Raw genomic sequence first — 19,445 nt, 5'->3', positions numbered from 1 at the left:
AATCTACTTTGTTTAATATTTAATTCCTTCATAGCTCTAGAATCAAATAATTGTGATTGCAAAACTTGAAGAACTGAGAAAACTAAGTTTAATTTTTAACTTTTTTTAATGTTTAGTTTTTGAGACACAGAGAGAGACAGAGAGAAACAGAGACACAGAGAGAGACAGTGCAAGCGGGAAAGGGCTAGAGAGAGAGGCAGACACAGAATCTGAAGCAGGCTCCAGGCTCTGAGATGTGACACAGAGCCGGAGGCAGGCCGGAACCCCCTAACTGTGAGATCGTGACCTGAGCCAAAGTCCCACGCTTAACTGACTGAGCCACCCAGGTGCCCCTAATTTTTTGTTTAAACGTTGAATACTGGTAGAAGTCACATAAAATTTTAATAAATCAGCACCCATTTTGGGCAAGTAGTACTTCTGCTTTCATTCTATGGTGGACTTCATCTTTGCTTTTAACAAACTGCAGGCTACATTGCTGTTATTCAGAAGCTGTAAATAACTTGGGCAAGGTAGTTATCATTCTATGGTTTTTTCCCCCCTCATCCAGAAAATCTCAGCCCTCTGTTTCCTATCTTAGGGGCCCCAGAAAACTTAAAAGCCTTATTGAACACTTGGTGTCTAGGGCAAAATAGTATGCTTGATGCCGAGGAGGAATACCAAGATGTACAGGACACAGAGCCCTGCCCTTCTAGAGCAAAAATTTGGATGAAGCGGGCCAGCGGAGAAACCAACCGTCAGTCGGTACAACCTCTCCTTTTTTGGCCTTTCGCTATCAAGTACATCCAGTGTGTATCAAGTGTGGTGTGCACTCATCTAGTTTAATTCCCAAACTGCCATCCTAAGGTGGGAAATGCAAAATTCTATTTAATTTTCACTTTTAAAGGGGTGATTATGGGTTTGCAGTCTTAGGTGTTTGCGGAGGGATTTCCTTTTTCCTTTCCCGGAGAGGTGTACCTAATTCCCACCTGCTTCCTAAGACAAAACGCACTTCCCTTCCTGGTCTAAGAGCTCACTGAGCACTGACCAATAGGTTCGGCCCGATTTCTCTGAGGGGCGGGACCTCGTGCCTGGGCTTTGGAGACCCGCCCCCCGTACGTGGCCTGCGTGCGTGACGACGTGCGGCGCGAGGCGGTTTCTCCAGAGTGTGGCGCCCCCCGGCGGCAGCGAGAACTCAATGTGACAACCGGACCTGAGCGCCTGCCATGGAGCCGCAGAAACAGGCGCGAACACCCGGGGACCCCGTCGCGTGGCCGCGTGGGCCCTCGAGGTCTCAGACGCCGGACGACGAGGAGGGGCCGGAGGGCAACACAGCGCCCGCGGCGGCTTTTCTGGGCGCGGAGGCGGACGACGCCTGTGCGGACGCGCTGTGGGAGCTGCCGGTGGAGCCCGCCGAGCGGAGGCCCGAGTGCAGCCGCTGCAGGTGACCGCAGAGCGGGGGGGCGGGGACCGTGGCCGGCGGCGGCTTTCGGGGGAGGCTGCAGCGCCCCCTGCCGGGAAGGCGGCTAGTCAGGCTCCACCCAGGGGAGCGCTGCCTTGGGCATCTCCGCGCGTGTGTCCGCTGGTGACCTTGGAATCACTCTGTGAAATTGCTGTTACAGCCTTGTAGTAAGAAGCCGTTCACTCAGGTTCATGAGCGTTTAGCCTTACTTCCTGCAAGACACTGAACGTGTCATGGGATGAGAGTTCTGCTGTTGACAAACTTGAGTATGATACGGGAAGTAAGGGGTAATGACAGTAATGCTTCCAGTAATGAACACTTTCCTGCTCGAGTGACATAGTCATCTCACAGTAAAAAAAGCAAAAGTAATTAGAGGAGACAGTCAAGGTGGCTAGGAGAATAGTTAAGATTGTTTTTTCTGAATCTGAATTCATTTATTGAGCACCTGTTGTGTGCCAGGCACTGTGCTAGATCTGGGGAATTCAGGCACGGAGAACACAGACATGGTCTCTGCCCTGATTGGGGCACTTACAGTCTAATGAAGAGACAATTTATTAAACAGGTAACGATAACTAGCCCTGAATGCTCACAGTATGCCCAGTTGTTTCAGTGATACCTCATTGTGGTGGTGTCCGTCAGGATTGCTTTCCCTGCTTGTTTGCGTTTCATGCTGTCCAGATACACGATTCTCTTTAACTTGTGGGTGTTCAGGATCTTTTCGCTTGGTTACTGAAGGTCTCCATCTATCACCTGTCTTTCTGTTGCCTTCCACAATCTTAACGGTTAGATAGTGCCTCTGCTTCCTCACCTGGGAATGAATAGCTCAGCAGTTTGTCATCACGTCCTGCACAGCCCTGACAAGGCTCTCGTTAAAGTCACCAGTAATCTCCCTCAAATGAAATCCACTGTATCTTTTTCTCTTCACTTTTATACTAGATCTCTTGGCGGCATTCTGGAGTTGAATGCCGACTTCTTGAAACACTATTTCTTTGGTTTCCCTGTGGTTTATCTGCTTTGTCTGCCCTCGTCGTCTTTACCTGTTCTTCTGAAAATCTAAATGTTGGGCTTCCTCAGCTCTTGATTCTAGATTCTCTTATCTTATAACCCCACACATTTTCCGCAGGTGATCTTACCAGTTTTCATGGTAAGATCGATACCCAAATACTTCTAGCTCAGACCTTTGTCCTGAGCTCCAGACCTATGCATTCATTTAACCAGTGTTGATGGAATGCTTTGCAGATTCTTGGTAATATGGTGCATTCTGTGCCCTCATGGGTTGTTCAGTCTGTTATTGGATACAGATAACAAACCAGCAACCAAATATGTAATTATGGAACAGAAAAGCAAAAGCAAACAAACAATGAAGCAAAGGAATGGGATGCTGTGACATAAAATAGGATGGTATCAGGAAATACTTCTGAGGAAATAGCATTTATACTAAAATTTGAAAGATGAGAAGAATCCGGGGAAGAGAAAAGAATTCAAAGAAGGAGAACAGAAGGCCAGACTGGTTTCATGTCTTTACTACTTGATTGCTTGGAGTATCTTATGTTGGACATTTTGGGCTTTTCCCAGGGTTGGGTTGTACGACCCCAGAGGAAGGGATCTTGAGTGTAGGGATCTGTTTATATCTCCTAAGTGTACTATCGAGAGTAAGACATTCAATATAGACTTTTGAGGAGGATGAATAATTTGTGTCTAGAAGGGACTGCATGTTTGAATGGAAGGGGTGTACGAATACAATTGATTTAAACAAGCTCCCTAAAGGTGTTAGGAGATAACACTTAACAGTGCTGCAAAGGGGTCACTAGGATGCTAAAAGACAAGTTATTACAAATATAAACCCAAGGCTAAATTATCATGCTAGCTTTATCATCTAGTTTTTGCTCTATTTAGAACTGCTGATTATAAATGCTATAGTTTTTTTTTTTTTTAAAGAAAATTAGTCTCGTACATTTAGCGAAGATTTAAAGTTTTTCGAGTCCACTCCCTGCTCCACTTAATAGATTTTATTTTTTAGGGAAGTCTTAGATTCACAACAAAATTAAGTGGAAGGAGTAGAGACCTATCTTCTGCCTCCACCCTGGTATCTTCCCTCATTAGCAGCGTCCCCTGCCAGAGCAGTACATTTGTTAAAATGGATGAACATCATCATAATTCAATGTGCATAGTTTTACATTGGGGTCCACTCTTGGAGTTGTACATATTTTGATTTTGGAAAACTTGATAATAATATGTATCCACTATTATAGTATACTATAGAGTATTTTTACTGTCCTAAAATTTTCTTTGCTCTGCCTTTTCATCCATCCCTACACCCTAACGTAATCTGCTTTTTAGAAAATAAGAATGACTTTGATTTTAGTTTATTTCCAGTTACATTTAGTTAATATTTTAGGATTATGATTCATTCCAACATTTGTGCACTTTGCTTCTCCTACTGAAATTTTGTACCGTTTAAAAGTTCTTCTCCCCTTTGGCATAGTATGCATTTTATTTATTTTGATTGGTTTAACTAATTTTATTATTATTAGTTTTTTACACTTTTTAAAATGTTTGCTGTTTTGAGAGCGACAGAGAGACAGAACATGAGCACAGGAGGGGGAGGGGCAGAGAGAGAGGGAGACACAGAATCCGAAGCAGGCTCCAGGATCTGAGCTGTCAGCACAGACTCTGATGCGGTGCTTGAACTCACAAACTGCGAGATCATGACCTGAGCCAAAGTCAGACACTTAACTGACTGAGCCACCCATGTGCCCTGTTCAACTGATTTTAATTGGTTAGATTATCATTCTAGAAGTCTGGAGAATATTTAGGTGTTATCAGTAAAATATAAGCTAATTGATGGCTCTTTATATTTTATTTCATTAAGCTGTTAGGGTTATACTAGTTTCCTGGATGAACTTACCTACATTTATACTTATAATAGTTCTTAAAACCAAAATGCATTCTTAGATTTGATCAGCAAGTCACAATTATTTGGCCATTTACTTTAAGCAGTATTCACTTCTCTAAACGTATTACTGTAATTGTCATAGTCTTGGAGTTCCAAAAATTGGTTTTATTCAGGAAGTACAAACTCAGTTTAACTTCACAGCAGAATCTTGCTAGTTGGAAATACAAGTGCTCTGAAACATGAATGGGATATTCTTTCAAAGATCCCAAACTAATTTGTTATTGCTGGATACATATTAAGAGTGTGTTCCTCTTGAGGGAATAGGATGTACAGGAGTACAGTGTATAGAGAAAGTGTATATGGACAGCTTGGTGGAAAGGAGGGAGTGGAAAGAGGCAAACCTGTAGAGATTAGCAGTGGTTGCTCTCGGAAGGACCAGGTAAGCAGTTAGGGAGGTTAAGAAAAATTGTGCTGAATGTACTAGGAACCAACAAACAAAGCGCTGGAGCATTTTTTATTTTTTAATTTTTTAAAGGTTTATTTATATTTAAGAGGGAGAGAGAGAAAGAGTGCAAGTGGCAGAGGGAACAGAGAGAAAGGGAGACAGAATCCGAAGCAGGCTCCAGGCTCCAGGTTGTCAGCATAGAGCCCGACGTGGGGCTCGCACACACCAGCTGTGAAATCATGACCTGAGCCGAAGTTGGACGTTTAACCGACTGAGCCACCCAGGTGCCCCTGGAGTATTTTTATATTTAGATGATTGTCACAAGTTCAACTTCATTAGGTGGCTTTTAGCTGTAATAATTTATATTCTATTTTATTAAAAAAATGCAAACTAGTTGGTGATATGGTGGTAAAAGTCTTGACTGGGAAGAGTTAAGGCCTCATTCTAGTAAAGATGCTAGGCATCTTAATTATACTTTTACATCTTCTATAGATAAGGCCATGGGTCTGAGGATAAGACTTAGAAACCACTTGCAAATCATTGGTCCTAAGAATAATGGAATAATGTGAAAATATGCAGTATTTTTTAATTTGTCTGAGGGAGGGAAACAGTGGCAAGGGCATGCACACAGAGTGACACAGGCCCTGAGGCAGAAATTTTTCTTTCTCCAGTGGTTTCTTCCCCCAAAAGTAAAAAATTATAATGATTATAATATACATACCAGTATATTTAGTATGTATGTATGTATGTATGTATGTATGTATGTATGTATTTAGTGCCCATATGTGTGCATGAGCAGGGTAGAGGGGCAGAGGGAAAGAGAATATTAAGCAGGCTCCACAGGACGGTGAGATCATGACCTGAGCCAAAATCAACAGTCAGATGCTTAACAGACTGAGCTACCCACGTGCCCCTAGCACACATTTTTTGAACACTGACCACATGCAGGTTACCTGTCAGGCCTAGGTATTTTACATGCGATATTTTATTTATTTCTCATAACAGCATTCTAGAGTTGGTGATATTGTTAGCTTTTAAATAACGAGAAGGTACAACACCAAAAAAATAAATAATTGGATTAAAAATGGGCAGAGAACCTAAACACATATTTTTCCACAGAAGACATACAGTTGGCCAACAGACACATGACAAGATGATTAACATCACCCATCATTGGGGAAATATGAATCAAAAACCACAATGAGATATCACTTTACACCCAACAGAATAGCTAGAATCAAAAATTCAAGAAATAACAAGTATTGATGAGGATGTCGAGAAAAGGGGACTCTTGTGCATGCTGGTGGCAATGTAAATTGGTGAAGCCACTGTAGAAAACAGTATGGAGGTTCCTCAAAAAGTTGAAAATAGAACTGCCATATGATCCATTAATTCCACTACTGGGTGTTTACCCAAAGGAAATGAAAACTCTAATTTGAAAAGATACATGCACCCCTGTGTGTTTTGCAGCTTTATTTTTAATAGCCAATATATGGAAACAACCCAAGGTTCTATCTATAAATAAATGGATAAAGGATATGTTATGTGTGTATACATATGTGTGTGTGTGTGTGTATTATTTGTAATATTATAACATGATATATTTTTTGTATATATGTAAAATGGAATATTCCTCCGCCAAAAAAAGAGAGATCTTGTCCTTTGCAACTACATGCATGGACCTAGAGGGTGAAATAAATCAGACAGAAAAACACAAATATCATCTGATTTCACTTATATGTGGAATCTAAAAAAAACCAAATGGACAAAGAGACAAACAGAAAACCCCCCAGACTCTTAAATACGGAAAATAAACTGGTGGTTGCCAGAGGGGAGGTGAGGGGTGGGTGGTGGTGAAATAGGTGAAGGGGATTAAGAGGTGCAGACTTGCAGTTATAAAATAAATAAGTCATAGAGTTGAAAAGTGCAGCATATATTGAAATATATAGTCAATAACATTTTAATAACATTGCATGGTGACAGATATGACTACACTTATCGTGGTGAGCCCTTAGTAATGTGTAGAATTGTCGAATCATTATGTTGTAGTCCTGAAGCCAGTATAACACTGTAGGTTATTTATAATTCAGTAAAATTTAAAGATAAATGATGAGGAGAAAGGAGTAATAATTAGGTAACAGAATTCAGTCTCTGCTCCAGTCCATCTGGCTCCTGAGCTCAGCCAGCACTTGACCTGGCTCTTTGTTTGCTGAAGAAGCCTTATGATTTTGTTGGTAGAGTAGGTGTAGTCACTAGTTGAAGTGGAGCCACCAAGGCTGCAAGATTTTCATACTTTTTATTTATTTATTATTTATTTATTTTTAAATGTTAGTGGGGGAGAAGCAGAGAGAGAGGGAAAGAGATAATCTCAAGCAAGCTCCTTGCTGTCATCACAGAACCTCACATGGGGCTCGATCTAATGAATCTGGGAGATCATGACCTGACCTGAAACCAGGAGTCAGATGCTTAACTGACTGAGCCACCCAGGTGCCCCTTATTTATTTATCTTTAGAGTAGGCTTCACACCCAATGTGAGGCTTAAACTCACGGCCCTGAGGACTAAAGTCTCATGCACTATGGACAAAGCCAGCCAGGCATCCCTGATTTTCTTATTTTTTAAATTGAAGTATGTTCAGAGGTGCCTGGGTGGCTCAGTGGGTTAAGCGTCCGACTTTGGCTCAGGTCATGATCTGGCAGTTGAGTTTGAGCTCCGTGTTGGACTCTGTGCTGACAGCTCAGAGCCTGGAGCCTGCTTCTGATTCTGTCTCCCTGTCTCTCTGCCCCTCCCCCACTTGTGCTCTGTCTGTCTCTGTCTCTCTCAAATATAAATAAAAACATTAAAAAAAACTTTAAACTGAAGTATTTTTACTTTAAGCTTAGTAAAAAGATGCCTGTGCTTTAGTATTCTCTCCTTTTTTTAAAATTGAGATATTATTGACATAACATGTAAGATTTGATACATTTATATAATGCAGTATGATTAGCACTGGTAGTGTTAGCTTTGATTACATAATTATTATATCTTTTTTTTCTGGTGAGAAAAAAGAAGTTTTAAGATCTAGTCTCAGAAAATTTGAAGTATAGTCGCTGACTTATGATGCTTCAACATAGGATTTTTCAACTTGACAATGGTGTGGGAGCAATACGCATTTAATAGAATCTATACTTTGAATTCTTAATTTTTACTTTTTCCTGGTCTGATGATATGTGGTACGATATTCTCATGATGCTTGATGGCAGCAGGGAGCTGTAGCTCCCAATCAGCTGTGTGGTCATGAGAGTAACAACCAATGCATTTGCAACCATTCTGTGCCCATATAGCCGTTCTGTCTTTCACTTTCAGTACAGTAATCCATAAATTATGTGAGATATTCAACATTACTAAAAATAGTCTTTGTTAGATGATTTTGCCCAACAGTAGATAAGTGTTCTGAGCACACTTAAGGTTGGCCTGGCTAAGCTATGGTATTTGGTAGGTTGGATGTATTAAATGCATTTTGACTCAGGTTATTTTCAGCTTTGATGTGTTTATGAGAATGTAACCCTGTTGTAAGTTGAGGGAGATCTGCATATCATACATTACTGTTGACTCTAATTACTATACTGTGTATTTGATTTGTAGAACTTAATTCATCTTCTAGTTCCAAGTTTATACCTTTTAACAACATCTAGCTCCTTTATTGAAATTTTTAACCTTTCCTTATTCTTTAGGTTTGGATATTCTGGAGAAAAAAAGTGGTGGGGATAAAATCATGAGAGAGGGATGGAGGGGAGACTGCAGGTGTTTAAGAAGAATGCAAGAGCCACACATTGGCAGCCAACAGATGTTTTGCTTTGAATTGGTATTTTACCAGCTTTTAAAGTAGTTCTAACAGTTAAAAATCAAGATGGTTTATCTCAAAAATCCAGATTTCTGGCTTCCTTGAGAATACGAAGATCTAGCAGTTCAGGGAGTGTCTTTCTGAGCAGTATTGGTTGAGCTGAGCATTGGTCATGACCTTGGGTTGGGCGAGATCTGTCCAGGGCACCATAGCTCCTTAGCTATTCCTGCTTGATGTATTTTATTAACTAGTAGGGATCTGCTTTTTGATTCTGGGTCTCATGTACACTATTGTGACTGGTCTGCTTAAGCAGTGGGGTGAATCAGACTGCAAGTTTGGTAGGTACAAGTGAAAAATGGTGATTCCTAAGGGAATTAGTTTAGAATACACTAAGAGTATTGAATTGGTATCAGCACTTAGGTTTAGAAAACAAACTATTTTGGTAAATTTAAAATCAACTAGATTAAAAAAATTTTTTTTAATTAAAAAATTTTTTTAATGTTTATTATTGAGAGACAGAGAGACACAGAGTGTGAGCAGGGGAGGGGTAGAGACAGGGGGAGACACAGAATCTCAAGTAGGCTCCAGGCTCTGAGCTGTCAGCACAGAGCCCAACGCGGGGCTTGAACTCATGGACTGTGAGATCATGATCTGAGCCGAAGTCAGTCGCCTAATCGACTAAGCCACCCAGGAGTCTTTTAATGTTTGTTCTTGAGAGAGAGAGAGAGAGAGAGAGAGAGAGAGACAGAGATAGACAGAGACAGAGTGTGAATGGGGGAGGGGCAGAGAGAGAGACACACACATACACAGAGTCCGAAGCAGGCTCCAGTCTCTGAGCTGTCAGCACAGAGCCCGACGTGGGGCTTGAACTCACGAGCTGTGAGATCATGACCTGAGCCGAAGTTAGACGCTTAACCAACTGAGCCACCCAGGAGTCCCTAAAATCAGCTAGATTATTGACGATGATTTTTAGAGTAAAAAATTAGATAATTTGAAAATTTAATTCTTTGTTCATATCAAAAGTATCATATTCCTAAGAGAAAAGTATGAAGTTAATTTGTTCTTTCCTATTGGTATAGAAAATATGTTTATTCTTTGAAGTAGTTCATTTGTAATATATGTGGAAAGCTAACTGATTTACAAATTACTGTGCAAACTAATCATATGTTCAAAGTTGAGCAAAGATGATATATGTTAAGAGGGAGTTTTTTTTCTTAATCTTAATTAAGTCTCCAAAGAGGAGTGACCAATTTTAAAAACCACGTTAGAGCTTTCTAAATGTTTGATTTATTTTCCCCAAGAAAAATAAGAATTATATCATTACCCTCTGATGGATAGAAGTTTTCTTCAGAGAACATCAAAGCACATTAATTTTTAAAGTACATTTGCCCAAAATTAATAATTCATCATTCTGTTCGTGCTTATGTAGTGAGAAAAAATATTCAGAAGTAGTCTAGTCGAAAATTTGGTATCATTTAAAAAGGGTTCACAGGTTACAAAGTGCTTTACCTGTGCATTTTATTTTTTTTTTTTAATTTTTTTTTCAACGTTTTTATTTATTTTTCGGACAGAGAGAGACAGAGCATGAACGGGGGAGGGGCAGAGAGAGAGGGAGACACAGAATCGGAAACAGGCTCCAGGCTCTGAGCCATCAGCCCAGAGCCTGACGCGGGGCTCGAACTCTTGGACCGCGAGATCGTGACCTGGCTGAAGTCGGACGCTTAACCGACTGCGCCACCCAGGCGCCCCTACCTGTGCATTTTAATTTAATACATAAGACAACTTTGATTTAAAGTTATTCCTTTTTATAGACTCTCAGGGTCAGGTGACTAGTGAGGGGCTTTCATACTTTTATTCCTACACCATACAGTAAAAGATTATATTGAAGCGAGCAGTATGACTACTCTTGTTTTCCTGCTGCATATAATAAATATTTCCAGTGAGCTGTTTCTTTGTCGTCTTTGAATCTGTAGATTCTTTTCCTGTTCCCTGGCTGTTTTTAGTTATTTTGGGATGAGAGCTTTTTAATTAATGTCTTTTTTAAGATTGAGCTTTTATTTCTTGAATCCTTTACCTGCCTAAGGTCAGTTTCTTATTTGTCAGTAGGTCCTCATTTTTCAGTCAGAAAGGCAAATTCGAAGATATTACTGATTAGGAATTTATTTTGTTTTCCCCTGTTCACTTATTTGTTTGCTTCTCTCTGTCTCTCTCCTCTCTCTCTCTCTCTCTCTCTTTTTTTTTTTTGGCTTTCTCTACTGGAAGCCTCATGAGAAGGCTGTGGGAAAAAAGGTAGCAGTGAAATGAAGTAAGTAGAAGTCTTCCAGAGTTCCTTGGGGGAAAAAAATGAAGCTATAGAATGAGTCTCTGGACTTTGCAAAGGGCGAGAGGGGTTAACCTCTTGGAGAAATATCTGACTCTTTGCCTATGTAGACGTGTTACTTGGCAGGCTACTTTTTTTTTTTTTTTAAATTGTGCTAAAATGTACATGTATAATACTTAACATTTTAACTTTTTAAAAAAAATTTTAACGTTTATTTATTATTGAGAGACAGAGCATGAGCAGGGGTGGGGGGAGACACAGAATCTGAAGCATCAGCACAGAGCTTGACGTGGGGCTCGAACTCACAAACTGCGAGATCATGACCTGAGCCGATGTTGGATGCTTAACTGACTGAGCCACCCAGGCGCCCCTCATTTTAATTATTTTTAACCGTATAACTCAGTGTCATTGATACATTCGTAATGTTCTGTAACCATCACTACTATCTGTATGCAACACTTTTTTCATCATCGTCAGTGTTGACTCCGTACCCATCAAATAATCACTTCCCATACCTTCCCCCCACCCGGCCCAGCCAGTGGTAACTTCTATTTTATTTTGTATTTCTATGAATTTGCTTATTCTAGATTCTTCATGTAACATATAATACTTATCCTTCTGTGTCTGACATTTCACTTAGAATGTTTTCAAGTTCTCTCCATGTTGTAGCATATCAAAATTTCTTTCCTTTTTATGGCTAAATTATATGTATATACCACTTTTGTTTATCCATCATTCTTTTTTTTTTTCTTATTTGTTAAAATAACAATGGTTTGTTGATGAACACTTGGTTTGTTTCTACCTTTTGGCTATTGTGAATAGTGCTGCTGTGAACCTTGGCACACAAATATCTGTTTTTGTTCCAATAATTTTGGGTATATACCTAGGAATGGAATTGCTGGGTCATATGGTAGTTCTGTGTTTGACTTTCTGAGGAGTCGCCAAACTGTTTTCCAGTTCCGTTCCAAACAGAGGTCATTAGATTAAAAAAAAATTTTATTGATTTATTTTGAGAGACACGGTGTGTGTGCGCGCACGTGTGTGAGCCAGGAGGAGGGGCAGAGAGAGAATCCCAAGCAGGCTACGCACTGTCAGCACAGAGCCTGATGCAGGGCTCAATTTGCAGACAGTGAGATCATGACCTGAGCTGAAATGAACAGTCAGACCCTTAACCAACTGAGCCACCCAGGTGCCCCGAGGTCATTAGATTTTTAACATCTGGGTCTGCTCATTTTGTTCCTTTCCTGGAGACCTTCCATGCTTGTATTTCAGGTACACAGTGGAGTCGAGGCTCTAGTGTGTCATCCAAAGCCTTTGCATCTCTTCCTCCACCGTACCCTTCCCATACCCTCTCTTCTAACCACCTGGAATGCGTCCCTCGAACAGGTGTTTTTCATGTTCTGCTTTATGCCTTTGTTTTCTTATTTCCTCTGTACCAAATGCTCTTCTCTCATCCCTTCTTTCTGAAATGCTACACTGTTTCAGTGTCCAGCTCAAGTACCCTGTCTTGCCAGGACCCATTTCCATAAGTTTTGCTGTCTTCTAAGTTTGAATTGTTTGTTCTTTTGACTTCTGTTTTCTCCATGACACCAGTAGCTGTCTGTGGCTTCCTTCTTGGTCATCTCTTTCAGACTCAGGTTTATTTACCACCAAATGTTTTAATGCTAGCATTAGGCCTTCTGAGGCCTAGGGAAGCGAGGTACAATTACGTGGTAAAACTTTTCACTGATTATTAAATGCTCATATACATAATCCACAAAATGGATTGCTTCAACGGTATGCGTTTTGGAATCAGAACTGAGTTCTAGCCCCAGCTCTCCTTTCTTGAGAAAGCTACTTAACCTCTCTAAGCCTTGCTTTCTTCATCTGTAAGTTAGGACAGTAATACTACCTGTCTTTGACAGTTTTTTTGAGATTAAATGAAGGGGAGGTATTTATGATAGTGCCTGTAACGTAAAAGTGTGTGGCTAGCATTAAACTCTTCCTCTTGACCTTTTCCTCCTTGTTCTTTTCTTTCTTTTTCTTTCTACTTTCTTCTCCTTACCCCCTTTCCCTCTTCTTCCCGTTTTCTCCCTCTTTCTTTGCCTCTTCCCTGAAATATCAGAATTGTTATTTATGAAATTGGTCTATTTTACATTTAGTTAGCTTTTTCTATGTTAGAGTAGCTCTTTTTTCTAGGTTCAGAGATTAAGGACAAGTAAATAATTTTGCATGTGTTGAGCTATAGGTCACCACAAATAAATTGCCTCTTGATAGAGATTTTGTCATTCTTGGGCTTTCAAAAGTACTCACTTTGCAGCTACAAATAAATGTTATATTGATGACAAACTCTTAGGGCATCAAAATCAGTGTTTTATCTTGCAGTATTATTATATTCTCTTTTTTTTATGGTTTAAGTACTTATAAGTCCTTTTTTTTTTATTTTTGTTTTTTATTATATATATAATTTATTGTCAAATTGGTTTCCATACAACACCCAGTGCTCATCCCAACAGGTGCCCTCCTCAATGCCCATCACCCACTTTCCCCCTCCCCCACCCCCATCAACCGTCAGTTTGTTGTCAGTATTTAAGAGTCTCTTATGGTTTGCCTCCTTCCCTCTCTGTAACTTCTTTTTTCCCCCTCCCCCTCTCCCATGGTCTTCTGTTGAGTTTCTCAGGATCCACAAATGAGTGAAAACATATGGTATGTGTTTTTCTCTGCCTGACTTATTTCACTTAGCATAATACTCTCCAGTTCCATCCATGTTGCTACAAATGGCCAGATTTCATTCTTTCTCATTGCCAGTAATATTCCATTGTATATATAAACCACATCCTCTTTATCCATTTGTCAGTTGATGTACATTTAGGCTCTTTCCATAATTTGGCTATTGTTGAAAGTGCTGCTATAAACATTGGGGTACAAGTGCCCCTATGCATCAGCACTCCTGTATGCCTTGGGTAAATTCCTAGCAATGCTATTGTTGGGTCTATTATATTCTCTCAAAGTACTTAAGTAACACATTTTCTCTCTTCTATCAAAGAAACTTCTCAGTTCTGTTTTGAGAATTTATGCAAAATTACATATAAATTTATTTAAAATTAGGAAGAATACTTCCTTAATGAAGCCGGTATATAAAATCTGTACTTTAAATAGTATGTATGTATGTATGTATGTATGTATGTATGTATGTATGTATTTTAACGTTTATTCATTTTTGAGAGACAGAGTGAGAGTGTGCAAGTGGGGCAGGGGCTGAGAGAAAGGGAGACACAGAATCCAAAGCAGGCTTCACTCTCTGAGCTGTCAACACAGAACCTGATGCAGGGCTCAAACCTGTGAACTGTGAGATCATGAGCTGAGCTGAAGTCGTATGCTCAACCAACTGAGCCATCCAGGCTCCCCTAAAGGGTTTTTTTTTTTAAAGTTTGTTTATTTTTGAGAGAGATTCCCAAGCAGGCTCCATGCCATCAGCACAGAGCCCAACGTAGGGCTCGATCCAGTGAACCTTAAGATCATGACCTGAGCCGAAAGAAATCAAGAGTCAGATGCCTAACCCACTGAGCTACCTAGGTGCCCCTGAAGTCTGTACTATTCTTTGTAAGATATCTCTAATGAAGATAGCTGGTCCTTGGGACCACTTTAGTGTGAATTCTTGCTTGTCAGAATGGACATTCATGCAGTTCCCTTTCCTTCGCCAGTGGATAAGAAACAGAGTTCTATTACACACAGACCTGGAAACTCAGTTTTAGATGTTCTTTATTCATTCAGTCATTATTTATTCAATATCCAGTGTCCAATAAACGCGTAGCTTAGGTCATAGAAAATGATTGAGAGATTGTTTCCTCTAAAATTGGTAGTGAACTGAGTGCAAGAGAAAATATGTCTAAATAATATTTAAGACAAATTATGAAGGTATACAATAAAAGCTTACAGAGGAAAGAGTGATTGACTTAATTTGCTAAGAAAGATGTTTTGCTAGTTTTTTTTACAACTGTTTTCATTTCTACAGAAGAGGATAAAGTATAAAATAAATAATAGGAAAACTGAATGTAGGTGATTTTTATGGTAAGAGTCTTCAGTGTTAGTTGATCTGTCACTTTGGCATTGCAGTTTTAGTAGGGGCTTTATATGTCTGCCCTGTATAGTCATTTCTCTGGACACATGGCTTTGTTTTCCAGGGATCTGCCTCCTCATAAGTCTTCTTTAATTGTAATAAAAGTTACTGAAAATTTTCTTAATTGTAAAACAGTTGGAACAAGCTTATTTCTAGGCCAGTGATTCTTAAATTATTTTGATTATATACCACAGTTAGTTAAAAAACGTAGGGTGAAATTCTAATAGGTATATATATTTATCTATGATTATGTACATGTATTATATACTATTGTATGATGTGTCCCATAAAACACACACACACACACACACACGAAAAGATTTTAAAAAGGAAGAGGCAATGGTGAAATAAACCATTTAAAAATGTCTTGTTTATTGTGATGGAGTCACGCCAGCATTATTATTTATTTTGAAGCATAATATACACGTATGGTGAGGTTCATTGTTAAAGACAGTATGATGTGAGTCTACAGATCAAGTAATTTTTATATTGCTTTTTAAAGTTACTGGCATAAACCATCATAACAGTAGAACAGATCAATGAAACCAGGAGCCGATTTGTTGTAGACTCTGGGTCTGGAGTTCTTTCTTGTCCAACAAGACAGCAGATGCAGAATTTCAATGTGAGAGAGGCTAATGTGCAGAAGACAAAAGCCCCAAGTAAGGGTCCTTGCTTCTTTTTTATTAGGATCAGAAGGCTTACAAACATGGTGATGGATGTGCACAAAGAGACAATAAATCTGTGAACATTAACTCATGGACGTGAGGAAAAATGGGTCTTGAAAATATGGGGGGTTAGGCCTTTGGGTTCATACGAAACAAAATCCTGGCGCTGGGCAGCTGGGCGGGGTGTTGTTTACAGTGGACATGAGGCATCACCTCTGTTTGTCTTAGTTAGCCAGGGGATGAGACAGAGCAAATAACCTCAGGGTTAACAAGGTACCTTTTCTGATTAGATCCCTAATCAGCTCTGCTCTGGGCAGCTTCACCTGCAGCAGTGGTCTACAGTCCAATTCACCTGTTTAGCTAACTTGGTCCTTTCCGACTGTTAAAGCAGCTTTCTGCTATAGTACTAAATTGGGGGGTGCTTCCGCCCTGAATACCTAATCTTGGTTATTTCATATACCTATGTTCTTTATTGGGGACTTTCCTCCGCTCTCTCTATACTGGGGCTTTGGCCCCACCTTCTCTATACTTATTTACCTAATCTTGTTTACCCAAACTTGGGTGTGAACATCCTATGGCTTTCTAATTCTTTATGCCTTGTTAACCCATTGGTGTAAGTCCAGAGAATTTCTAAGCTGATTCCCCACACTGGTTCTTTGAAAAGATCAACGAAGTTGAGAGATCTGTAGCCAAACTCATCAAAAAAAAAAAAAAAAAAGAGAGAGAGAGAGAGAGAGAGAGGACTTAAAATCATAAATGAAAGAGGAGAAGTAACTGGTAACACCACAGAAATACAAATAATTGTAAGAGAACGTTATGAAAAATTATATGCCAACAAACTGGACAACCTAGAAGTAATGGATAAATTCCTAGAAACATAAAATCTACCAAAAGCTGAAGCAAGAAGAAATAGAAAATTTGAACAGATTGATAACCAGCAATGAAATTGAATCAGTAATCAGAAACCTCCCAATAAATAGAAGTCCAGGACCAGATGGATTCAAAGGCAAATTCTACCAGATATTTAAAGAAGAGTTAATACTTATTCTCAAACAATTCCAAAAACTAGAAGAGGAGGGAAAACTTCCAAATTTATGAGGTCAGTGTTACCTAGATACCAAAACCAGGTAAAGACACTACAAAAAAAAAAAAAAAAAAAAAAAAGAACTATGATCCGGTATCTCTGATGCATTTAGATGCAAAAATCCTCAACAAAATACTTGCAAACTGAATCTAATAATACATTAAAAAAATTGTTCACCATGATCAAGTGGAAAATATTCCCAGGATGCAAGAGTGGTTCAGTATTTGCAAACCAATCAATGTGATACATCCCATCAATAAGAGATCATATCAATATATGTAGAAAAAGCATTGGACAAAGTACAACAACATCCATTCATGATAAAACCCCTTGGGACACATGGGTGGTTCAGTTGGTTATGTGTTGACTCTTGATTTTGGCTCAGGTCATGATCTCACAGTTCATGAGATCAAGGTCCATGTTAGGCTCTGGTACTGACATCATGAGCCTTCTTGGGATTCTCTCTCTTCCCTCTCTCTTTCTGCCTGTCCCCGGTCAGGTGCATGTGTGCACGCTATCGAAAACAACCCCCCCAAAACAAAACAAAACAAAACAAAAAACCCCCCAAACCTCAACAAAGTAGATTTAGAGGGAAAATACCTAAACATAACAAAGAACTTACATGAAAAACCCACAGCTAGCATACTCAGTTGGGGAAAACTCAGAGTTTTTCCCCTAAAGTCAGGAACAGGACAAGGGTGTCCATTCTCACTGTTGTTACTAAGCGTAGTAATAGAAGTCCTAGCCACAACAGTTAGACAAGAGAAAGAAATTAAAGGCATCCACACTGGGAAGGAAGAAGTACAATTTTTACTCTTTGCAGATGACATAGTATTATATATAGAAAACCCTAAAGGCTCCACCAGAAATCTGCTAGAAATAATAAGAAGTGTATTCAGTAAAGTCACATGACACGAACTCAGTGTACAGAAATCTCTTGCATTTATGTGCACTAATAATGAAGCAGCAGAAAGAGAAATTAAGAAAACAATCCCATTTACAGCTGTACCAAAGATAATAAAATACCTAGGAATAAACTTAACTAAAGAGGTGAAAGACCTTTACTCTGAAAACTGTACATCATTGATAAAAGAAATTGAAGACAGCACAAAGAAATGGAAAGACATTCCATTTAACAAATATGTAACAAACATTGTTAAAATGTCTGTACTTCCCAAAGCAGTCTATAGATTTAATGAATCCCTATCAAAATACCAACGGCATTGTTTTGCAGAACTAGAACAAACAATCCTAGAATGTGTATGGAACCACAAAAGACCCTAAATAGGTAAAGCAATCTTAAAAAAGAAAGACAAAACTGGAGGTAGCACAATTCCAGACTTAGAGTTATATTACAAAGCTGTAGTAATCAAAACACTATGGTATGGGCACAAAAATAGACACATAGATCAGTGGAGCAGAGTAGAAAACCCAGAAATAAACCCACAATTATATGGTCAATTAATCTTCAACAAAGTAGGAATGAATATCCAATCAGAAAAAAGACAGGTTCTTCAACAATTGGTGTGGGGGAAAACTGGACAGTTACAAGCAAATGAATGAAACTTGACCACTTTCTTATACTATACACAAAAGTAAGCTCAAAAAGGATGAAAAACCTAAACGTGAGACTTGAAAGCATAAAGATCCTAGAGGAGAGCACAGGCAGTAATGTCTTGACACTGGCCTCTATAGTATTTTTCTGAATGTCTCCTGAGGCAAGGTAAATAAAAGGAAAAATAAACTATTGGGACTACATCAAAATAAAAAGCTCCTGCACAGTGAAGGAAATAATAAAACTAAAAGGCAGCCTATGGAATGGGAGAAGATAATTGCAAATGACATATCTGATACAAGGTTAGTATCCAAATATAAAGAACTGTTACAACTCAACACCCAAAAAACAAATAATCCAATTAAAACATAGGCAGAAAACATGAACAAACATTTCTCCAAAGAAGACCTATACTATAGATGGCCAACAGACCCATGAGAAGATGCCCAACATCAGTCATCATCAGGGAAATGCAAATCAAAACTACAGAGATAGCGCTTCACACCTATCAGAATGGCCGAAATCAGAACAACAAATCAGAAAATACAAATCAGAAACAACAAATGTTGGTGAGGGTATGGAGAAAAAGAAACCCTCTTGCACTGTTGGTGGGAATGCAAACTGGTGCAGCCATTGTGGAAAACAGTATGGAGGTTCCTCAAAACGTTAAAAATAGAACTATTCTACCATCCAGTAATTGCACTAATGGGTATTTACCCCCCCTCCCCCCAAAACAAAACCACTTAATTAAAGAGATACCTGTGTTTATTGCAGCATTATCTACAATAGCCAAATTATATAAAGAAGATGTGTGTGTATGTATACACACACACACACGTACATACAATGGAATATTATTCAGCCATAAAAAGAATGAAAGCTTGCCATTTGCAACAACATGGGTGGAGCTAGAGAGTATTATGCTAAACAAAAGAAGTCAGAGAAAGACAAATACCATATGATTTCACTCATATGTGGAATTTAAGAAACAGAACAAATGAGCAAAGGGAAAAAGAAAGAGAGGCAAACCGAGAAACAGACCCTTATCTATAGAGAACAAGTTGATAGTTACCAGATGGGAGGTGGCTGGAGGGTTAGAAATAGATGAAGGGGATTAAAGAG

At 39.2% G+C, this 19,445-nt stretch overlaps 1 protein-coding gene across 3 annotated transcripts in view; it reads left to right on the top strand.

Annotated features, from left to right (window-relative positions):
* Positions 1 to 875: 875 nt before the first annotated feature.
* The window catches only part of DTWD2 (DTW motif tRNA-uridine aminocarboxypropyltransferase 2), a 162,103-nt gene continuing 143,533 nt past the window's right edge, over positions 876 to 19,445 (top strand). For 2 of the 3 annotated variants that reach the window (XR_005781261.1, XM_040444290.1), the window contains exon 1: positions 882 to 1,420. Coding sequence is in view for 2 of the 3 variants with exons in the window: in XM_040444290.1 (XP_040300224.1) it covers positions 1,203 to 1,420 (218 nt within the window). In the remaining variant the exon portion in view is untranslated. Of the gene's footprint in view, positions 1,421 to 19,445 lie in introns of all 3 variants that reach the window. The other variant, XM_040444291.1, reaches the window with a different exon arrangement.

This window comes from Herpailurus yagouaroundi, unplaced genomic scaffold, assembly GCF_014898765.1.
Source record: "Herpailurus yagouaroundi ecotype Mexico unplaced genomic scaffold, PumYag 192, whole genome shotgun sequence".
Classification (NCBI taxonomy): domain Eukaryota; kingdom Metazoa; phylum Chordata; class Mammalia; order Carnivora; family Felidae; genus Herpailurus; species Herpailurus yagouaroundi.
Note: the sequence above shows the minus strand (reverse complement) of the source record. Positions and strands in the feature narration are given on the sequence as shown.